This window comes from Stegostoma tigrinum, chromosome 31 (genome assembly GCF_030684315.1).
Source record: "Stegostoma tigrinum isolate sSteTig4 chromosome 31, sSteTig4.hap1, whole genome shotgun sequence".
NCBI classification, from domain to species: Eukaryota; Metazoa; Chordata; class Chondrichthyes; order Orectolobiformes; family Stegostomatidae; genus Stegostoma; species Stegostoma tigrinum.
In genome coordinates this window covers 13,041,169-13,064,897 of record NC_081384.1, presented here as the reverse complement: position 1 = coordinate 13,064,897, position 23,729 = coordinate 13,041,169, and the positions used below count along the sequence as shown (strand labels likewise).

Sequence of the window (23,729 nt, the reverse complement as noted above, 5' to 3'; positions counted from 1 at the left end):
AGTTGTGCTGTTTTGCCAATCAGCCATTCCAATCAAGTGTTCATCTGACTCAGACACTCTCCTGTTTGACTTCAATGATTCGCCTGTGCCATTTTAAATGGAAGAATTGGCTGTGGATATGTGTTGTCTTCTTCCATTGAATGATAAAACCTTTTAGCTGTGCGATGTTTATAGGTGGAAAATTGTCAACAGTCAGTGTGATCAATACCTGGATTGATCTGGTCAGAGAAGTCCATTCAGTTCTCCCTGGTATGTTTTTGTGCATGGTTGTGTGATGCCCCATCTAGTGGTGGATTGGTGACAGACACAGCCTTAACTGAAACAAGAAACAATCATAGCAGTAGGTCGAAAGGAATCAGCTCATTGAATAACATAATAGAACAATTCACTGCATGGGTTATTTGTTAAACTGTCATGTCAACAAGTTTTGCATGAAATGGAATTCAGCTGAATCTAGCTAAACTTTGTTTACTGTCGATGAATTTAATTGATGTGCAGTATATTGAGGAGTTATTTACCATTTCAATTCCTTAGAATGTGCCTCACAAATTTCTGAGGCAAAAACTTTGAACTGCTTTCTCCAACATCTGGGGTGGCATGTAAAACACTGATTAACTGCTGAATGTCACATATAAAGCTAAACGTTTCTTAAAAATTGGCATCCATTCAATTTATTTTGTTGTAAATTGGGAGCATTTCATAAGCAACCACCAGATCCGCTAACCAAAATAATAGCATTGTAATTCAGTGAATTTGGTAAATAGTCATTTAAAGATATTGTCATATTGCAGTGTAAAATTGTTCCTGAAGACCATATAGGGTTAAGATTAGGGTTGAGGTATTAAATTGATTCTGTCCCTTCATTTGGCATTGCTGAGTGTACTGTGTGTTCAGGATTAAAGAGAGTTGAAGTCATTTGTACAGAGACTTGTAGTTTTAATAAAAGGAAAACCAAAGATCTTCAGATGTTGGATAGGATTTAAACAACTTAAGAGGCTTAAACAAGAACATAAGTTGGTGGAGAAACTCAACATCACTGGCAGCCACTGTGGCAAAAAAGCAGAGTTAACATTTTGACCCTTCTACAGAACGACCCGAAACGATAACTCTGTCTTCTCTCCACAGATGCTGCCAAACCTGTTGAGTTTTTCCAGCAATTTTTGTTTTTGTTTCTGATTTCTCGCATCTATACCCAAAATCATGCTTTAAGTGGTGGCTTGTAAACTTTTCACTACTTCTCTGAGTACTCACCTGATCAGATGTGCTCTAGAACTCTGTGGGAAGCTAGGGAAGAGATTGCTGGGCCCCTTGCTGAGATATTTGTACCATCATTAGCCAAAGGTGAGGTGCTGGAAGACTGGAGGTTGGCTAATGCGGTGCCATTATTTAAGAAAGGGGGTAAGGAAAAGCCAGGGAACCATAGACTGGTGAGCCTAACATTGGTGGTGGCACATTGTTGGAGGGAATTGTAAAGGACAGGATTTACCTGTATTTGGAAAGACAAGGACTGATTAGGGATGAGCAACATGGTTTTATGTGTGGGAAATTGTGACTCACTAAATTGATTAAGTTTTTTGAAAAAAATAATAGAAAGGATTAATGAGGGCAGAGCGGTGGATGTGATCTATATGGACTTAAGTAAGGCAATCAACAATGTTCCTCATGGAAGACTGATTAGCAAGGTTAGATCACATGAAATACGGGGAGAACTAGCCATTTGGATATAGAACTGGCTCAAAGTTAGTAGACAGAAGGTGGCGATGGAGGTTGCTTTTCAGACTGGATGCCTGTGACCAGTGGTTAGCCATAAGGATTGGTGCTAGGTCCACTGCCTTTTGTTATTTATATAAATGATTTGGGTGTGAACATAGGAGGTATGGTTAGTAAGTTTGCAGTTGGCACTGAAATTGGAGGTATAGTGTACAGTGAAGAAGGTTACCTCAGAGTACAACAGGATCTTGATCAGATGGGCTGAGGAGTGGCATATGCAGTTTAATTTAGATAAATGTGCGGTGCTGCATTTTGGAAAGGCAAAACAGGGCAGAACATATAGTCCTGGGGTATGTTGCTGAACTAAGAGACCTTGGAGTGCAGGTTCATAGTTCCTTGAAATTGGGGTTGCAAGTAGATAGGATAGTAAAGACGGAGTTTGGAATGCTTGCCTTCATTAGTCAGTTCATTGAGTTTATGAGTCGGGAGTTCATGTTCTGGCTATACAAGACATTGGTTTGGCCACTGTTAGAGTATTGCATGCAATTCTGGCCTGGAATGTTGTAAAACTAGAAAGGGTTCAGAAAAGATTGACAAGGATGTTCCTAGAGTTGGAGGGTTTGAGCTATAGGGAGAGGTTGAATAGGCTGGAGCTATTTTCCCTGGAGTGTCAGAGTCTGAGGGGTGACCTTATTTGGTTCATAAAAGCATGATGGGCATGGATAGGGTAAATAGGCAAAACCTCTTCCCTGGGGTGTGGGAGTCTAAAACTAAAGGGCATAGGTTAAAGGTGAGAGGGGAAAGATATGAAAGGGACCTAAGGAGCAATTTTTCATTCAGAGGGTGGTGTGTATTTGGAATCAGCTGCCAGAGGAAGTGGTGAAGGCTGGTATGATTACAACATTTAAAAGGCATCTGGATAGGTATGTGAATAGGAAGCATTTAGAGGGATATGGGCCAAATGATAGCAAACGGGGTTAATTTATTCAGACTATCTGGTCAGCATGGACAAGTTGGACCGAAGGGCCTGTTTCCATGTTGTGTATCTCTGTGCCACTTCGAGTACATGTGACAATAAAGCTAATTCAATTAAGTTGAATTGAATTCGGTTCTTTTTTTTTGTTAAGAGGCTTAAACGTTGGCCATATCTTCAGATATTGGTTTCAGTCAAATTCTAACAGAATAATTATGAAATGGCTGCTAGAATGGGGTAAAGTCTATTGTAAACTACCTCGCAGTTAGGCCTGTTAGTTTGAAGACATCTCGAAAAGTGTGGCCCAGGTTTTCACTTTGGGCTTGTTTCCAAGATTCAATATTCCAAGAATACTTCCAGTGGAATGTTTCCACAAGGATCCATTTTCTTGGACTAGCCTGTGTGCTGATCCAAAGAAAAGATCGCCTTTACCTGCAATGGTCCAACTTCGAACCAGCCTGGGGTCTGTGATCTGGGGATTAAGGAAATACAAAACTCCTGCCCATTACTGATGAAACCTGGATAGTGAATACTCAGCAATGGTGTATCATACTGGTAGGAGAGATATTTGAGGAAAGTAATGTTGAGAATCCAACCAAGTAAATAAAAACTGGAAATATATGCATTATTATTTACAAGCCAATAGTTAGTACCGAGACAGCAAAAAGAATCTAAGTGAATATCATTTTACTGGCAGAGATAAATTTGTATGATATTAATTACGTATTTATAGCACATTGCTGGTGTAATTTGGTTGTGACATTGCATATACCAGATCGAATGAATCAATAGCTGAAGCAAACAATGAAGAATGAAATACTTCCATTTATTTAATGTCTTTCACAACCTTCGGACCTCGTCATCCACTCTGCAGCCGAATGAAATACCTTTCAAGTATAGTGACTGTGTTGCAGGGAACCCATGTACACATAGCAGAGTCCCTCATACCACAATGAAATCGTTGACCAGTTATCATGTGTTCCCACATATTTCTGACATGCTTCTGGAGCAAGTGGGACTTGAATCTAGGACTTCTGGCCTAGAATAGGGACACTACCAATGCACCACAAGAACCCTCCCCTGTCCATTTCCAGATATTTCCGAATCAGTCTGTTGAGAGATGTTCTTCTGACCTGCTTTGCTTATCCAGCTTCATACCTATAGACTCCGGCCTCCAGCTTCTGCAGTCCTTATTGTCTCCATGTCATCACACACCTCTGGAGCAGGTGGGACTTGAACACAGGCCTCCTGGTATGAAAGCCCACTCAATTATCAATACAAACAAGGCAGTTGGCAGTTGTAATGGATGCACACAGCCTACAATCAGCTGCACATTCTGTTTTATATTCAGAGCAAATGGGTTTAATTATCATCTTATTATTCATAAACTCAGAGTCTGCTTGAACAGTTGTGCATAAATTGTGTCAACTGTCTCATTGTATGTGAGTGAAACTCTCAGTTTAATGCTAAATCTTGTTAACTTATTGGGCCACAGAGCCATTAATTGTTTTATTCGTTTCTGGGATGTGGGTCTCTCTGGTATTGCCCGTATTCATCGCCCATCCCTAATTACCGTGGAGAATATGTTGGTGAGATGTCTTAAGAATACAAAAACGTAAGAAACAAGTACAGAATTAGGCTCTCAAGTGTTTCAGAGATATCAGGAACTGCAGATGCTGGAGAATCTGAGATAACAAGGTGTAGAGCTAGACGAACACAGCAGGCCAAGCAGCATCATGGGAGCAAGAAAGCTGATGTTTCCGGCCTAGACCCATCTTCATAAATTTATGAAGATGTACAGAGAGATCTGGGTGTTCAGGTCCATTGTTCCCTGAAGGTGGCAACGCAGGTCAGTAGAGTGGTCAAGAAGGCATACGGCATGCTTTCCTTCATTGGGCGGGGTATTGAGTACAAGAGTTGGCAGGTTATGTTGCAGTTGTATAGGACTTTGGTTCAGCCACATTTGGAGTACTGTGTACAGTTCTGGTCGCGACATTACCAAAAGGATGTGGATGCTTTGGAGAGGGTGCAGAGGAGGTTCACCAGGATGTTGCCTGGTATGGAGGGTGCTAGCTATGAAGAGAGGTTGAGTAGATTAGGATTATTTTCATTAGAAAGATGGAGATTGAGGGGGGACCTGATTGTGGTCTACAAAATCATGAGGGATATAGACAAGGTGGATAGCAAGAAGCTTTTTCCCAGAGTGGGGGACTCAATTACTAGGGGTCATGAGTTCAAAGTGAGAGGAGGAAAGTTTAAAGGAGATATGTGTGGAAAGTTCTTTACACATTAGGCTGCTGGGTGCCTGGAACATGTTGCCAGCGGAGGTGTTAGATGCAGACACGATAGTGTCTTTTAAGATGTATCTGGACAGGTACATGGATGGGCAGGGAGCAAATGGACACAGACCCTGAGAAAATAGATGACAGGTTTAGACAGAGGATGTCGATCGGCGCAGGCTTGGAGGGCCGAAGGGCCTGTTCCTGTGCTGTAATTTTCTTTGTTCTTTGCCATTCTTTGAGAGAAGGACTCCCTTTGCACCTCAATTTTAAATTCTTGTCCCCTAATTCTGGGACTGTACTTAGTTTGAGATCACCCCACTAGTGGGAGCATTTTCTCAACCTCTACCCTATCAAGCCCTGTATTAGCCTTCTATATTTCATTAAGATCATCCCTCATTTTTCTAAACACTAGTGAGTTTAGGCCTAACCTATTTTAGCCGTTCTTGTTAAATCAACCCTTCATCCCAGGAATCAGCCCAGTGAATTGCTTTTGACCTGCTCCCAGTGCCATAATGTCTTTTCACATTCAGTTTTCTTAAACTGCTGCAGTCCAGGCTCACCCACAGAGCTGCTGGGGCGGGAGGAATTTCCAAGATTTTGACCCAGGTGAGTGAGGAATGGTGATAGGTGACAGAATGGTGTGTGACTTGAAGGGTGTGTTCACATGCCTGATGCATTTGTTCTTCAAGCTGATAAAGGTCGCGGGTTTGGAAAATACCACTGGAAACCTTGATGAGTTGCTGCAGTGCACACAGAAGACTATAGATACTGGGATGAACCTCCTGAAACGCATTTTGCACAGTGAAATAAAGAAAGAGGCTGCCAGTCCGAAGCAAAAACAGAAAATTCTGAAATATACTACATGTCAAACAGCGCCATGGATAAGAAGGATATATACGAGCACATCCTATTATCAGAATGGAAACATTAGCAAGTACATAAGGAAATAAAACAAAGGAAGTCTCCCAGTTCTTGAGAAATCCCAGATCATTTACAGCCAATGATAGTGTAGTCACTGGTGTAATCTGGCAGGGTCGTGAAACAAATAACAGACAAATTGCTCACGAGATGAATCTCCTGCAGACTTTGAACGATTATCTCACAAGGGCAATGGAAAGACAAGTCAAGTGTAAAATGCAAAAAAGTAAGAAATTGGAGAACAAGCAAGAATTGCAAAAGCTGGTACTCTAGTAATGAAATAAATACAGGAAATACTGGAAACATGCTATGCTAGTTCCAAAAATTAAAGAAAAAACTGAGCACAAGCCATTTCGCTGAACACTTCCATCCAGTTCATGCACAGGACATTTGCACTCCATGTGGCTAATTGTTTGTACCCACCTGCCTTCAGGAACATTGCCCAGGTTTTGAACTTTAAATATTGTTGACATTATCAACATGAAGGAGCAAATCAGGCAGCAACTTCAGGTGACAACACACACACACACGTACACGCACACAGGCATACACACACACACACACACACACACACAAGGCACACACATACACACACACAGACACACACACTTAAAAACATGCACAGACACGAATGCACACAGACACACACATACACATGCACGTGCACACACACACACTCACAAACACACACAGACACACACCCACACCCACAAATGACCCAGGACACATATACACACACACACACACAGACACACACACAGAGACACACTTATACACACATGCACACACACACAGACACACATATACACACACACACACAGACAAATGCACACAGACACACACATACTCTGTCTCTCTCTCTCTGTCTCCACCACGACCCCCTCCCTCCCCAAGCTGTAAAGTAGTAACATATTATCAAGTTGCTCAGAAGTTGCACTACACTAGTACCTTGCCAAGATACTCCCCGTTCAAATGTGTGGGTGGGTGGATGCAACGTTGCAGTGGCCTGCATTTAATGTGGGCAGCAAGATCCCACACTTTCTGTGGGACCTGGAGCTGCATTTTGTCAATGGCAACCAGTTAAATGTCTACTGACCCTTCAAAGCAGGACAGTGTGCCACCAGATCAATCAGTGGGCAGACAGTATAACAGTGGGAGTGGGAAGGGTCTGTCAGTGTGTGGAAGTGGAAGCTGATAGACATTTTTTCCTTACTTGACAAAACAAAAAGCCTTCTATTAGCAGGATCTGGCTTAACTTTTCTGACCTTGTATTTTAGGAAGGCAGTTTTCATTCCTAATTGTCCCTAAATTCAGTGGCTTGCAACGCCGTGTCAGAGGACAGTTGAGAGTTAGCTGCATTGTTGTGGGTCCAGAGTCACACATAGGCCAAACCAAATTTCCTTTCCAGTGATTTAGATGAGTTTCTATGACAACTAATGATTGCTGTCAATGTCACCATTTCTGTGGCCAGCTTTCCGTCTCATATCTGTTAATTGAATTTAAATTCCACCAGCTGCCACAATGAGACTTGAACCAATGAACCCGGAGCATTTCGTGTCACTGAATGACTAGCCCAATGACAGTACCAGTATGCCACTATCCCCCTCCATTCAAGGACCTCTCCCTTGAATTTTCCATTACACTGCTTTAGATGTATTTTTATGTTGTTGATTATTTTTTGTTAGTTTCAGCCCATTTACATTAGAATTAAGGCATAGAAATTAGAAGCAAGAGTAGATTGTTCGACCCTTCAAGCCTGTTTCACAATTCAATCTCAGCTCTCCCATTCACCTCTATCTCACCACCATATTCCTGTTTTCTTCCAATACCCCATGATGCCTTTAATATCTAAAATGGTATCAAATTCTCCCCTTCATATCCGCGCTTAATTTCCTTTTGTCGTTTGTTTATGCCTATCAGAATACTTGTTAACATTTAATATGATAAGAGTTTTTATTTAAATGATAAATTGGCCTTTTTCTCTTCATGGACGTCAACTTAATGGTTGTACTACCAGTATTTTTAAAACATTTTTGTTTGACTTTTACTTAAATACTGTGCAAGTAGAAAGGAAGAAAAACATTGACCCTAAGTGCATTGAAAGTCGGGGTTGTAAAATTGAAAAGACATTTGGCTAACCCAGTGTGATGCCTGGTTTTCTCATTTTAATCATCCTTGGAGTGCTGGTGCCAGATATTACAGTGGAATTACAGTCAATTAAAGGTGATGTGCTAGCTCTGCAAAGAGCAAGCCGCTGCCACAGACATTTCCAAAGGGCAGCTTATTGAAATATTGTTCACCGCACAAGAGAGTAATCTCAAAATAAAAACCCCCGGTCAGACTTTGTTGGAGTAGCAGAATAGTTACCTCAGCTTAAAAAGAGTAATCACCAAGCTGAATTTGGAGAACCAGATAACAACTAGAGTCATTTTTAACAATGAAATCTTTTCAAAACAGTAGTGAAACTCTTGTTTCTGCATCCCTGATAGTACAGTGCATAATAGAGAATGTTCAAAAACAGTTTCTTCCCTGCCATTATTACACAACTGAATGGACTCTCTAACTTCAAATTATGTTGATCTTACTAATGTTGATCTTGTTTTGCTCTCTCTAAGTTCCTATGATCTGTATGACCTTGTTTGCTATGATCTGCCCATAATGCTTGTAAGACAAAGCTTTACATTGTACTTAGGTATATGTGACTACAATAAATCAAATCAAATCATGTGGTTTGTTCTATTCCTCTTTCTGTCTCTCTCTCTCTCCCGTTCTGTTTCTATCTGCTTTTCTTTCCCAACTTTCATTTCTCCCTCATTCTTTTGGCTTCTGTTTTTCTCCTTGCGTTCCTGTCTCTTTCTCTCTTTTTCCTCTTTTCACTTTTCCTGTCAGATGGGAGCTAAAGAATACCATATTGTGGTTGGGTAGAGAAAGGATCCACAAATCGCAGCAGTTCAATGGGGTTTTGAGAGAAAGTAGTTGACCTAATTACCAGCCCCCTCTGAATCCTTATTCCTATGATGTTCCTAAACCTTTTAACTTCTCAGTAACCCTGCCCTTCACCCACTCAGTGCTAAGACTGTCTGTATAGATGTAGTGACTTGCTTGTGGTTTTCTACATGTTAATCCATGTAACATTTATTACAGGGTCAATCTTCTTGTGAGTCAGATATCTGAAAGTTTATTAATAACTAAAGATGTACACTAATATGACATCTCAGTCTTACGTATCTAGTCATGGTTATGTAATTACTTGGATTACTGTTATATTATGTACATGGTCGACTGACCGATGAGCTAAATGGCCAGCAGACTGGCTGGCTACTCGTTAACGCACTGCTGCCAACTGAACTGAATAGGGACTAGCATGGAGAATTTTATGCTGGAGTGTCACATCATGATGACAGCTATGTATCTTAAAAGTACAATACCTTTCTGAGGTCTGTGCTATCATACAACATTCAGTGTACACAGTTCCAGCAATGTTACAGAAATACGAGTCTTGACCCGTTAACCATCACTGACTGAAGAACATTGTGGAGTTTGTACCAGAGTCAATGAGCAGAATTTTAGTTCCCACTGAGGTGGGGAATGGAGGTAGGCGAGGCTTGGAAATGTTGGCATTGGTTTCCTTGCTGGGTTTCTGCACCCAGTTCCCAGCACTGGTCTATTTTTCCTGTTTCTGAAAGGGCAGGGCAACCCAGCCACACAAGGTGGGCAGCCAATTTGTTTGGTCAAGAGCTTCAATCATTTCAAATTCTTGCTGTTGTTGTCCTGCCAGCGGATATTTACAGAGACAGCTAAAGTAAGGAAAACATTGACTTTCTTTCAGAAACATCCCATTGTAGCTTCATCTTGCTACAGGGCTGTGAGAGAGAATCAGAAAACATGACATTGCCTCAATTCCTGTCACAATGTATATTGTCTCACTGGAAAATCGTACAGTCAGACTACAGTTATACTACAGTTAAGGGCGCTTGATGGGATTCCATGAATGCCTCTAGGCTCCTGATGTGATGAAGGGAGTGGTGAGTTGCTCGAGGCCAATGTACAGAGATAAGCCAATGCCCAGCATGCCAGCCAAGCTTGCAGGCTCTCGGTTGGTGCATCAGAGGTCGCACTGTAGACTAAAATACTCCTCCCCCTGCAAAAGCTGTCCACACCCACCCCCCCATCCCATCCACCAAGACACCCATTGGTGATGACCTGTAAGCTTTATTTAGAAGCTACTTAAATTCTTTAGCAATGGTGAGTGGGCACCTTCAGGCTGAAGTGCCTTTTCTATTACATACCCGTTACTGCTCTGCTCCTGTTGAAGCTCTCAATGACACATTAGCTTCATGAACCTGCCTACCATCCTTCTTCTCATTATCTGCAAAAAATCTCAAGTCTGCTTCCCGCGTGGGGAAGGTTCAGGACGGTCCAGATTCCTTGTTTTCACACCAAAGGTGAAAATTCAACACCCATATGTTGTAGTAGCAATGATGTGAGTCATCACCAGTGGAGAATTCAATTGAAATGATTGGGTCAAATTTTGTTATAAAAATATAAGCATATTAGCAGTGTATGCAGTATTTCATGGGCGGATTGACCCATAGATTTGGGAGATTAAGGGATACATTGTGGATTGCAAATTCCCAAAATTTATAAATCAATTCATCATTTGCTTCCCAACAAACTGAACCCTACCCTTAGCTTGGTTTCTTTTTCAAGATTTGGTGGATTTGAATATTGATACCAGCCACAAAAACTTAATTCTGGTAAGTAAGAGTATAAGCACTTCTCTAACATTATTATTGATAATGCTGTAAGACTTGAACATCTCTGGCACAGAAAGTGAACAGTTTTAACCATGCTGCCTCTTTTCTTCAGCTGATATGCTCTGCATAATGATTTTAAAAATGTAAACTTAGCATTTCTTCACTTCTGTTCCTTTTATCTCTTAATCGAATCTTTCTTTTCCTACCGGCCCTGTTTTGACTCCAGTGTACTCATTGCGTTTCACCCTTCCTTTCAAACATTCCTCCATTTCTTTCTTGAAACTTAGGTTTCATCATTTTGTGTTTATTCTTTAATTGAATGTGGGCAGCAGTGGCAAGGTAAGCAGTTGTTGCCCAGGCCATAAACTTCTAAGTAACTTTTGAGGCCACTTCAGAGGGCAATTAAGAATCAAACACATTACTATGTGTCTACAATTATTGGTGAATATCAGTGGACCAAAAGAGATTTTAACAACGAGCGGTTATAGTTGACATGATTGGCATTATTGAGACCAGCTTTTTCAATTAAATTTCAATTGCATCAGCTATCATAGTGGAATTATGAACCCTTGGCCCTATTGCATTAGCCTAGACTTCTGGATTACAAACCCAGTCTCATTACCCCTATACCATCAGCACCCCATAGTAAAGAACAGACACAGTCACCTTAATGATCCACTGAGAGCCCAGGTGCCCCATGCCATTGTTAATTCATATTCTGGCAAAATTTATACCCCAGTAAAGGGTCAAACTGAAAAGGGTGGGAAATAGTTTAACTAACGGGCTACTCTTCAAGTTTCTCTATTTAGCAAGATCCAGCTCAGTACATTTTAATGATGATACCTTATGGACCCTTCCTGCTGAGTATTTTAATGAAGCTTTAAAATAATTTCTGACCTCTCTGTCCCCACACTACCACCGTTTCTTCCTACGGTCACAATCTCCTGTTTTTGTGAGTACCTATGCTACATTCACCACTGCTGCACTATTACTTGGCAGCAGTAACAACACTAGTCATGTTGGTGAGGATTTTGTTACAAATTCTTCAATTTGACTTTGACCATATTTTAATAAATTATCATTTTTGTTGGGAATCATGGCGGATTTCTTGCACTGTTGTCCCCAAACTCACCTCATTAACTTACTACTGAAAAACGTGTCTGTTCAAACTTCAACGTTGTGAATTTTATCTCTGAACTTCCACCTGGCAGCTGGCAGAATAGGAGATTGCATATTAATAAGGGTAAGATTAAGTTATAATAAGGGCAATGATGTGCGATGAACCCCATTAATAAGCCTTTCACCGTCCACTAGCGAGAATCCCATCTCAATGTCTGGAATATAGTTGGAGAATCCAATTTTTTGCTTTCACCACCAAGAAAGGCCTCATTGACTTCTCAGATGATGCTCCCAAATTCTCCACTAGGGGTTCGGAGCCCGGGAAGATTTAGCCTCGTCTTTTTTTTTTGATCTGCACATTCTTTTATTTTATTCCATCGTGGGATGTGAATGCCACTGGCTAGGTCAGCATTTATTGTCCATCCTTAGATGCCCTTGTAAAAGTAGTGGTGAGCTGCTTTCTCAAACCATGAGGTCTGGGTGCACCTGCAATACTATTAGAGGCAAGATCCAAGATTTTGACCGAGTGACAGTGAAGGAACGGCAATATATGTCTAATTCAGAATGATGAGTGTTTGGTGTTTCCATGTATCTGCTGCCTGTGCCCCCTTCACTATGGTAGAAGCTGTATTTTTGAAAGATACTGTCAAAGAAGTTTCGGTGAATTACTATAGTGCATCTTGTAGGCAGAACATACTGCTGTCATTGTGTCTTCGTGATGGAGTGAGTGTTGATGGTGGTGGGTGCGGTGCCAATCAAGTGGGCTGCTTTGCCCTGGATGGTGTCAAGCTTCTTGAATGTTGTTGGAGCTGCACCCATCCAGGCAAGTGGAGGGTATTCCATCACAGTCCTGATTTGCGATTTGTAGATGATGGACAGGCTTTGGAGAGTCAGGAGAACATGCTGCAGAATTCCTAGTCTCTCTCCTGTTCTTGTAACTGCGGTATGTATATGGCTAGTCCAGTTCAAATTCTAGTCAATGGTAGCCTCAATGATGTTGATACTGGGGAATTCAGTCATTGTAATGCCATTGAATGTGTGGTACACATGTTACTTGCCATCTTTCAGCTCAAACCTGCAAGTCATTCTGGTCATCCTGAATGTGAAGACTAGCTGTATCAATATCAGAGGAATCACGAATGCTGCTGAATATTGTGGAATCATTGATGAACATCCCCACTTCTGATGAAGGGAGATCATTGATGAAGCAGTTGAAGATGATTGGTCTGTGAGCAGTTTTGCTAAATCTCTTGATGCCACACATGTTCATATGTTGGGGGCTTGACATCAAAGGCAGTCATTCCCACCTCCCCGCTGGAATTCAGCTGTTTTGTGCCTGTTTGGACTAAGGTTGTAATGAGGTCAGAAGCTGAGTGACCTGATACACCTCAAACAGTGCATCAGAGAACAGGTTATTGCTAAGCCAGTGCCATCTCATAGCACTGTGGGTGACTCCATACATCAGTCTATTGATGATCAAAATTAGACTGATAGGATAATAATTGGCCAAGTTGGATTTGTCCTTACTTTTTATTCGTACGGGACATAACCGGGCAGTTTTCCACAGTGCTGAGTAGATGTTAATGATAGCGAGTTTTGAGAAGATTTGTAGCTCAGGTTGAGGTTCTGGATGTGAGTTTGCTCGCTGAGCTGGAAGGTTAGTTTTCAGACGTTTCGTCACCATTCTGGGTAACATCGTCAGTGAGCCTCCGATGAAGCGCTGGTGGTATGTCCCGCTTTCTATTTATCTGTTTAGGTTTCCTTGGGGTGGTGATGTCATTTCCTGCGTTGGTGATGTCATTTCCTGTTCTTGTTCTCAGAGGGTGGTAGATGGGCTCCAAATCAATGTGTTTGTTGATGGAGTTCCAGTTGGAATGCCATGCCTCTAGAAATTCTCGTGCGTGTCTCTGTTTGGCTTGTCCTAGGATGGATGTGTTGTCCCAATCAAAGTGGTGTCCTTCCTCATCTGTATGTAAGGATACTAGTGATAGTGGGTCATGTCGTTTTGTGGCTAAAACGACATGACCCACTATCACTCGTATCCTTACATACAGATGAGGAAGGACACCACTTTGATTGGGACAACACATCCATCCTAGGACAAGCCAAACAGAGACACGCACGAGAATTCCTAGAGGCATGGCATTCCAGCCGGAACTCCATCAACAAACACATTGATTTGGAGCCCATCTACCACCCTCTGAGAACAAGAACAGGACATGACATCACCAATGCAGGAAATGGCATCACCAAGACAGGAAATGACATCACCACCCCAAGGAAACCTAATCAGATAAATAGAAAGGGGGACATAACACCAGCGCTTCATCGGAGGCGCACTGATGATGTTACCTAGAATGTTAATGATGTAGTTATCATCACCTCCTTCTGGAGTGTGCCTATGCGCAGGAGGTCTGGAGGGGGATGCAGTGGTATTTGTCGAGGTTCGTCCGGAGCACCTCCGTGACACGGGACTCCGTGCTCTACCGGCTGTTTCCTGGGACGCACACCGAGACCAACATCAACTGCGCCTGGAGGACCATCAATGCAATGAAAGACACTCTTTGGTCTGCCCGCAACTTGCTGGTCTGCCAGCTGAAAGAACTGACCCTGACCGAGTGTTGCAGACTGGCACACTCCAAGGTCCAGGACTATGTGCTGAGGGACGCGCTAAAGCTTGGGGCAGCCGCCACCAAGGCGCGGTGGGGAAAGACCACCGTATGAAACCCCTCGTCCAGAATAGAAAAAAGAACCCTATCTGGTAACTGGGCCCAGCTGGCGCCTTCCCCAACTGGTCAGGGGACCAACGGGGACTGTGCGGGGAGATGACTGCCGGGGTATTTTCTTTGCTTTGTTTTTTTTTCTTCTTTGTTTTGTTTTTGCCTTTAGTTGGTGTACGGACCCCCTGGGTAACTGGGAGCAGCTTGCATGACTGGGTAGGTGTATAAATGTATTTTTTTGTACATTCTATGAATAAAATATATTTTTTCAAATAAAAAAAAATTAATGATGTAGTTACACTGGATTTGCAGCCAATTCTGGAGTAAATGTCTCAGCTACCATTGTCAGGATGTTGTCAAAGCCCAAACCCTGTGCAGAATCCAGTGTCTTCAGCCATTTCTTGATATGTGAAGTAAATCAAACTGGCTGGACACTGACATTTGTGACATTGGGGACCTGAGGAGAAGGCTGAGATGGATCATCCACTTGGAAAATGCTTCAGCCTTGACTTCCATCATTAACACTGAAAGTACTTCTCGAACTACCTCCCAGTGTTTAACCGTCTACAACCATTCACTATTTGATGGCTGGGCACACAGGTCTGATGCGTGGGTTGTGAATTTGGTTTGACATGCACATAGTTGTGGGATGTCCCCAGGTTGTCACTTAATTTTTAGAAATGCCCAGTGCTGCTTCTGGTATGCCCTCTTGCACTGTGGTACTTATTAAGGTCTTTTGTGGAGTGGCTTATCTTCATCTGAAGGGAACGTATCCACTGAGGTTGGCCCAATTCAAATATCTGTTGTGTTTTAGCTGCAGTTCTGTCACCACCACTTATTTCCAGCTTTCTTTCACCACAGTTATCATTCAAAGCCCACAGTCAAATTGTTATATTTAAATGGAGTTTCTAGCAGTCATCAAATGCAGACAAATGCCTATTAAATCCAAGAAGACGAGATTAAACGCAATGAAAATGAGCAATGATCCATAATTTATCCTGAACAGATGAAACATATTCTCTGTGAAGCACCTTCCCTCAGGCTGATGTTAGGGAAAGTCACGTACAAATTACAGTGTAACCTCAGGTTGACAAACAAAAAAGTCTTATGTCTGTGTAAAAATAAAAGTCCTGGGCACCATTAATAAATCATTTTAAACTTGAAACAAAATGCTTGAAAGCCAAACATGAAGATCTTTTATTAAAGTCGTGAAGTCGGGACAAAAGAGCTGCAGGGCGAGTTACTTTTCTCCTTCAATTTATTAACATTTAATGTGGACAGTGATCACCCTCAGGCAAAATCATTCTATATCGTCACTTAACAGCTGCCACTCTTCATTCTGGGTTCCTGAGCTCAAGTCATATGTGAATTTTGTCCACATTAATTAAGAGCCATGCGGTCAAGCCTTGTTTCCATGAAAAACACACATTAAGTAAGGGAATATAGTATTGAATAAGCATTTCCTTTCATGTATAAATCAGAAGTTCCTGGAGAAACACAGCAGGTCTGGCAGTCTCTACAGAGAGAAAGCAGAGTTAATGTTTCATGTCCTGTGACTCTTCTTCAAAAGGGTCTTTTCTTGTTCTGAACAAGGGCCACTGGACTAAAACATTCACTCTGCTTTCTCTCCACAGATGCTGCTGAGTTTCTCCAGTACTGACTACTTTTACTCCTGATTTCCAGCATTTCTTTTTACGCTGCTGTTTGAGTCTCTTTTCTTCTCAAAAGGGGAAGCTGAGGGGTGAAGGGTCTTTAAAATTGTGTTAAGTCTCATTGGAGTGGATTCTGAGAGAACCTTCCCGAAGTACCCATTGGCCTACTGATTGCAAAGAGCATTGTAAAATTCATACTGCAACAAACAAGAAAGGCCAGCTGACAGTAAGGTCACGTGTGTGCCTTTGTCCCATGTTAAGTCCCCCAGATGTCTCTCCCAACATGAGCTGCTGAGTTTCAGGGGACTGGTCAAGGGAATGAGGGGAGCAGGTAGGCAGGTCACAAGCGAGGGCAGGTTCGTAGTTCTCATCAACTACACCACTTGCCCTCCATCCCCATCTTCAAAGAGGCACTGAGTGCCTTTGATTATGTCCCCACAAACCCCCGCCTCTCCTCCCACATACCCCAATATTATTCATGCAATCCCATACAACAAGAGTCCACTCTACTTCGAGGAATGCCAGTTGTCAGTAGGCCTACTTGTAACAAGGTAAATCCTAGCAAAATGGCCCAAGGCCCCGAACTATTCCTTAACCTGCAATGGATCTTTATGTCCGGAATTTCATTCCGGTACAGGCAGGAAAACAGTGAGGATCAGACATGCCTCCCATCTCGCTGCCTCCAGGACTGCAAGGTTCCAGCCAGTGTTTCCCCATGTTGGGAAGAGGGTAAACATATAATAAGAACATTAATAAGAAATCCTATTGGGAAATTCAGAAGAAACATCTTTGCCCAGAGTGTGCTGAGAACATGGAAATCAACACCACAGGGAATGATTGAAGCAAATAATATAGAGACATTTATCAGAGAGCTGGTCCAATATATGAAGGAGAAGAGAATAAAGTCTTGTGCTGATAGATGTAATTGAGAAATGATAAACAGATGGGTCTCAAAGGGGCATAAATGCTGACATGGACTGAATGGGCCAAATGACCTGTTTCTGTGCTGTAAATCCTGTATAAATGAAAATGTTGGTCTACACAAATTCCAATGTCTGTTCCTATATTGCTCCCTGACCTTAGTCTGTGGAACTCTCCACCTGTTTACATGCATAGAATTTCAGTAACTGGCTTCTAATAGCCTAATAAATGTTAAAGGCAACAGAGAATAAAAATGCTTTTAGCATTAGCTTCACAGCAAGTGTGATACCCTAGTGATGAGATGTGTATGTCCTGAAAATAGGCTTACGTCTCTTCTCTAAGTGTTTCACTTTAAACCAAAATTACATCACCCATCAACATAAATTAGCTGACTGGCCCACAATACATTGGGGAGTTGGCAACTTTAGTGTGCACTATTTAGCTGAAGTTACCAATTAGTTTCCTGTTGTCTTCCTTCATCTGACCTGATCTAATGCGATCCAGTAATGAGCAGTCACCTACAGATTAAGTGTTGGAAACAACTAAACCTCCAAACCTCAGGAGAGCATTCAGCAGATGAAAGATGCCTTAGTCTGCCTTTTGCTTTTCTTTAAGATAGCTTGCATTTGCACTCTGTCTGCTCGACAAAATTTCCATCGATGAACGCATATTCCCTCCAGGCCTAAACTTATAATTGACAGTTTATAAGCGGGCGTCTCCCAGGGCTCATGATATTTCTTCTATTGCGGGATTGAGTTTTGAGACTTGTATGAAATGGCTATGACACACCTGATTCCCTTAGAGACAGAAGAATCACATTGACATATTGTATAAATCGGGCTATGATTACAAATGACATTTGTTACAAGAATAAAACATACACTGAAACAGAAACACCAGAACTAAACATAGTAGAGGACTTAAGTAACAGGTGTAAAATAATACAAGTTATTTAGGGCTGATCACTCCCTGCCTGAGGGTAATGGGTGGGATGGACGAGAGCTGTGACAAAGGTGGGGGAAATGTTGGCAGGTGAGCTGCAGTGTAGCATTTTGTTGTTCTGTATTTGATTAGGTGAGTCTTGTAGCTGATCTGTGCTCACTGTCCTTGATTGGTTAAGACTGGTTGAAGGCTTGGAATAAAATTATCATGAAGTCATTGTTGATTGTTGGAAAAACCCATCTAATGTCTTTTGGGGAAAGAATCTGCCATCCATACTCGGAACTATATGTGACCCACAACAATGTGGCGACACAACTCGATTGCCTCTGGGCAGTTCATAGAATCCTACAGTGTGGAAGAGGCTATTCAGCCCATCAAGTGAACGCCAATGGTCCAAAGAGTATTGTACCCAGATAGATTCCCCTTCCCTACCCTGGTAACCCTGCATTTCCCATGGCTAATCCACCTAGCCTGCACATCCCTAGACACTACGCACAATTTAGCATGACCAACCCACCTAGCCTGCACATCTTTGGACTGTGGGAGGAAACCTGAGCACCCGGAGGAAACCCACACAGACACGGGGAGAACGTGCAAACTCCACACAGACAGTTGCCCAAGGGTGGAATCAAACCCGGGTCCCTGGCGCTGTGAGGCAGCAGTGCTAACCACTGTGCAAGTTAGAGATAGGTAATAAATGCTAGCCAGGCAAGTGACACCAACATCCTGTGATTGAATAAAAAAAATCATCCGCTCCTGTCTAGCTGTCCAGCACAGCTTATTGAAAGTGTTCTCCTTTGTCCACTGACATGCCTCTACGTCAGACTAAGCAGTGACCACCACTGGAAGTGGATCTGCCCCTTAAGTGTGCTGGTATTTCGTGGAGGTGGAACAATGTCTTCATTGTAAATAGGTATAATACAGAAATGCATCAAGCCTAACTGCTCATTTATTAAGGACAGAAATTATTGGAACTGGGCACAAGTTCGGCCAATATCTAGAAGGAAAAATCATGTTAACTTTTTGCATGTTCCTCAGCATCACAGCCCCAATTAGTTCAGATTAAAAACCCAACCAAAAACATTAGCCCATTCTTATTTCAGATAGTGAGTGACAGTTGTTTGCTGTTTTATTTCAGATTACCAGCATCTGCAGTTTTTTATTTCCCAGCCCATGTTTATCTAATTTGACAATTAATGAGGATCGCTTTGAAGAATTTCACAAAGGTTAAAGCTTAAATGTCACTAATGACTCTGCTTCCACGACTACCACCGGTAAACTATTCCATGCGCTCACAACTCTCTGGGTGAAGAACCTCCCTCTGATGTCTCCTCTATACCTTCCTCCTAACACCTTAAAACAATGACCCCTCGTGGCAGTCCATCCTGCCCTGGAGAAAAGTCTCTGGCTATCGACTCTATCCATGCCTCTCCTCGTAAGACAAGCCCTCCAGTCCAGGCAGCATCCTGGTAAACCTCCTTTGCACCCTCCCCAAAGCCTCCACATCTTTCCTATAATAGGGCGACCAGAACTGGACACAATATTCCAAGTGTGCTCTCACCAGGGTTTTGTAGAGCTGCAGCATAACCTCACGGCTCTTAAACTTGATCCCCCTGTTAATGAAAGCCGAAACACCATATGCTTTCTTAACAACCTTATCCACCTGGGTGGCAACTTTGAGAGAGCTATGCACTTGAACACCAAGATCCCGCTTTTCCTCCACACTGCCGAGAATCCTGCCTTTAATCCGAAATTCAGCATTTAAGTTCGACCTTCCAAAGTGCATCACTTGGCATTTATCCAGGTTGAACTCCATCTGCCATTTCTCAGCCCAGCCCTGCATTCTGTCAATGTCTCACTGAGGCCTGCAATAGCCCTTGATACTATCAAAGGTACCCCCAACTGTGCTGAGTGGTAATAAACCAGAACTCAACAACTGGGGCAAGTGGAGACAGTCAGTGATTTCAGAAGGCCATCTGAACAAAATGGTGTTACAGCGCTATGGGGATAAAGCCAGCAATGGGATTGTCTAGATCACCCCATGAAGAGCTAGTATAGTGTCGAAACGGAGCATGTGACCTTCACATTGTCTCCCCACCTACCATCTAACTTGCCTCCCATTTTACGGGGGTGATAGAAGCATTGGGCTGCACATCTGCCCTCGGGCCCGCTCAGGCTAATTAAAGGTCACTGAAGAACTTCGACTCCCATCCCCCAACCCAGCCACTATATTACTAAAGACAGGAGAAGGCCCACACCAGGTAAACAGCCCTCCTAACTCACTGGGTTGGCAGGATGGGACACCCCATCATCTGAAAACTGTACCCTGTAACTCCTACAGTCAAATAGAATCATTGCACTTCATGTTATGTTCTACTCCCTTAGGCTATGATTACTTCCATTCTATCTTTTCCTATATTTGCCCATCTTTTAACAATGAGTACAGAATATCTGCACAGAGGTCAGTATTCTTTCACCATGTCAGCTGTTATTTACACCAGCACTGTACTTGACTCAGACCAGCCAGCTCAGAACCAGTGCCTAAAGTGAGGAGACTCTCTAAATCTCCTGTTTTTTTTAATTTCCCTAGACTGAAGAGACCTTCTGAACCTCCTGTTTATTTATTTTTCTGTTTTGGCAAAATAAGGTGACTGAAATAACTGCACAGAGGCCAGTATTCCATCAGCAATTCACCCTTTTCTCGCATGTGCGCAGTAAGTGGACCAGCCAGCCCAGAGCTAGTCCCTAGAGTGAGGAGACTCTCTGAATCTCCTGTTTATATCTATCAGCCAGGTTAACAGCCGCAATCATGAATCTCATCATCAATGAGATCCATTTGGCTTTCAATCCAATCACTACAAATATATTCTCTATAAAAAAAATGGTGACAGAGTCACAGTTGTTTCTGCCTCCTCAGCACAAATTACCTTTTCCTGTTCGCCAGCAAGCTTAACATTTCTCTTTGGAATCAGAATCACCTTAAATCCCTTGCCGTACAATTTTTTATCACAAATGGACTGTTTTCAAAGTTATATAGAAGATGGGACAAAAGGGGAGAATAAAACTTTTCTGATGAAGGGTTTAGGCACGAAACATCAGCTTTTATGCTCCTAAGATGCTGCTTGGTCTGCTGTGTTCATCCAACCCCACACTTTGTTATCTAAAATAAAACTCAAATTGTCTTCCAGTACATCTCCTGCAAGTGAATGCAACATACACCTGATGGCTGAAAGCTATCTTTAATCAACCTGTTTCAGGCAGGTGAAACTTGAACGTTTGACCCAGAGGTCAGGACATTGCCACTGTGCCACAAGACCACTAGTTCACTGGTAGAAATTATTTCTAATCTGTTTGGACTTGTTATAACATGCCACTGAATGCACAGGTTCAGTTCCACCTGCTGCAGAACTGTGGAATAACATCACTGAACAGGTTGATGAGAAACATCTATGACATACCTCTGGAGCAGGTAGCATTCAAGCTTAAACCTTTTGATCTGGACATAGGGACGGTACTTCTGCACCACAAGATCGTTCATTTAAAGGCAGGCGATGACATTTAGCCAAAGCAAATCAACATTGAATGATGGTGGTAAATCAATAATTGTATAAAGTCCCTACCTACCACAATTAATAAGAACTAGTTGATTTTTGCAATTATTTAATTAAACCCTGCCTTAGAATTTCTTAGTTTAGTTCCCATTGCGCAAGAGACCACAGCTGTTTTTTGCTGCCCAGCCGCATTTGCCCAGAACAGCTGAGTGACTCTTTGAATATAATGCACGCTGGCACGATGTACTATGGATATTCGAGACAGTACACACTTAATCTCAAAACCTTAAGCGCATCAGAGACTAGTGTTCCTGCACTTTTATGCATGCGGACTTCGAAGCAGTCAAACTACACAAGCAAGAACCTAAAACAATGTGGGCAGGACTCCTGAAGACAGGTACGTTTACAGAGTTATGATTTTGAGATTTGTCTGTTGTGTGTATTGCAGCAATTGCTGTTTATGTTAAGGGAAAAATTGCAGTGAGCTTTCTGAAAATCAATATTTCATTCCTTAGAACAGAAAGGGCTTTTGTTGACTGATATTCCCTTAAAAACTAATCGTGGAGCTTCTTATAAACAGTGTCGCTCCTGGTGGTATTGATCAAATAGAGTTCATCAAATATTATGTTTTAATTTTGTTTCTGTAAGTGAGAAAAACATTGTGTCTTGCATTGGATGACATATCAGGATTTGAATAAGTTGGAAAATAACATCCATCCAATATAATTTAATTTTAAATTTGATGCCCAAGGAATATTAATGAAATGAATTGGTAATGTTGAATTACCTTTTAGAATTAAACTGTTAAGTGAAACAAGTACTTGAATAGTAGGTAGGAGTGGCAAATTTTGAGTTAAGAATTCCTATAAAATGCAGCACTTAAAAATGTAGAGTTAGATTGAATTTCCAATATTAAGTTGCCGATATTCATAAAGTGATGGCTGACCTTTTTTAATCACTCATGGTAAGCATCTCATTTCTGATGCAAGCTGATTTCTGGTGTTCTGGTGTACATTAGGTCAGCGTAATTTATTCTTTAGAACAATGAATTTAAACATGTTGACTACTAAAAATTGTACTTCAAAAGTATGAATTAGGTGCAAAGGAGCATATGTAGTTTCTCCATTTACTCCTTGCATATTTAGTAGTCAGTTAATTAGAGAACTGTGGACCTAGAATGCTCTTTCAATAGGCTGGTTAATTTTGTTTTATTTTGTTACAAATAAAATTCATTGTGATTCATGCTTTAGAGTTGACTCTTCAAGCTGACGTTCTTCTCAAATCAAAAACACTATAGGATGCAGTTTAAATAATTCTTTGAAAAAATGTATTTGTAATTTAGCCCATTTAATTTTCCATTCTGCAAATCAGATTAAATCAGTTTGTCGTGCAATATATGAACTTTGTCCAGGAAGTTGTTCATGTATCAAGGATATTATAGTGCTGGACTGACATATTCAGAATGCTGAGTGATGAAGACATGAATAATTGAGGAACATTTTATGCTCCGATTAGGATCATACTTTTAAATGTTGTATCAAGATCAGCAATCCTGTGTGAGAAGGAATTGATTAATGTCCTGGGTTTAGATCAGGTACATGTTACTCAGAGTCAACCATCTTTGTTTTCAAAAAGTATTTTTTTAAAGAAAGTGCTCACATTGACATTCATAATGGGAGCTGCTGCACTGATGCATTGCAATGTTCATCTCATGCCTGAGTGTCACTAGTTTTTCACCAGTAAATAGATGTGTTACTGCTTCGTCATCATGTTTCAACCAAGCTGTTCGTACTGTGCCACAAATAGATAAAGAGCGTATATTTGACATCTGTCATTTAAAATATCTAAAATACTTTCTTGCGTGAATAAATCTTTATCTATCCAAACCTAATAAAGCTTAATAAGAACAAATAAAGCTTTCCACAACAGCTTGAGTTTCCTAAATATACCCATGTAGGAGTAAATGAGCTAGCCTTGGTTCTGATTTTTCATTACTTTCAGTCAAAATGATTCCATCTTATTAGATTAGAAGCTGAATCTAAATTGATAAGTAATCATCTTTGTAATTGTTACGTAAGCCTGAGTACGCCTCCCCTTTGCCTTCCTAAACCGCACGTTTGCTCAAGTGAGGCTATCTTTATCAACTGGCAACAGTTATGCACATGCAATGGTCTCTGTAATTTG

The 23,729-nt window shown here is 41.6% G+C and overlaps 1 protein-coding gene across 14 annotated transcripts in view; it reads left to right on the top strand.

The window, feature by feature from the left end:
* znf385c (zinc finger protein 385C) overlaps positions 1–23,729 on the top strand; it is a 430,141-nt gene that overhangs the window by 162,703 nt on the left and 243,709 nt on the right. The window contains exon 1 of one of the 14 annotated variants that reach the window (XM_048560951.2): positions 21,844–21,942. The exons of the other annotated variants lie outside the window; for them this stretch is intronic. Within the exon in view, the coding sequence (XP_048416908.1) occupies positions 21,867–21,942 (76 nt within the window). The 5' untranslated portion in view covers positions 21,844–21,866. Of the gene's footprint in view, positions 1–21,843; positions 21,943–23,729 lie in introns of those variants that run through there. 14 annotated transcript variants of the gene reach the window in all.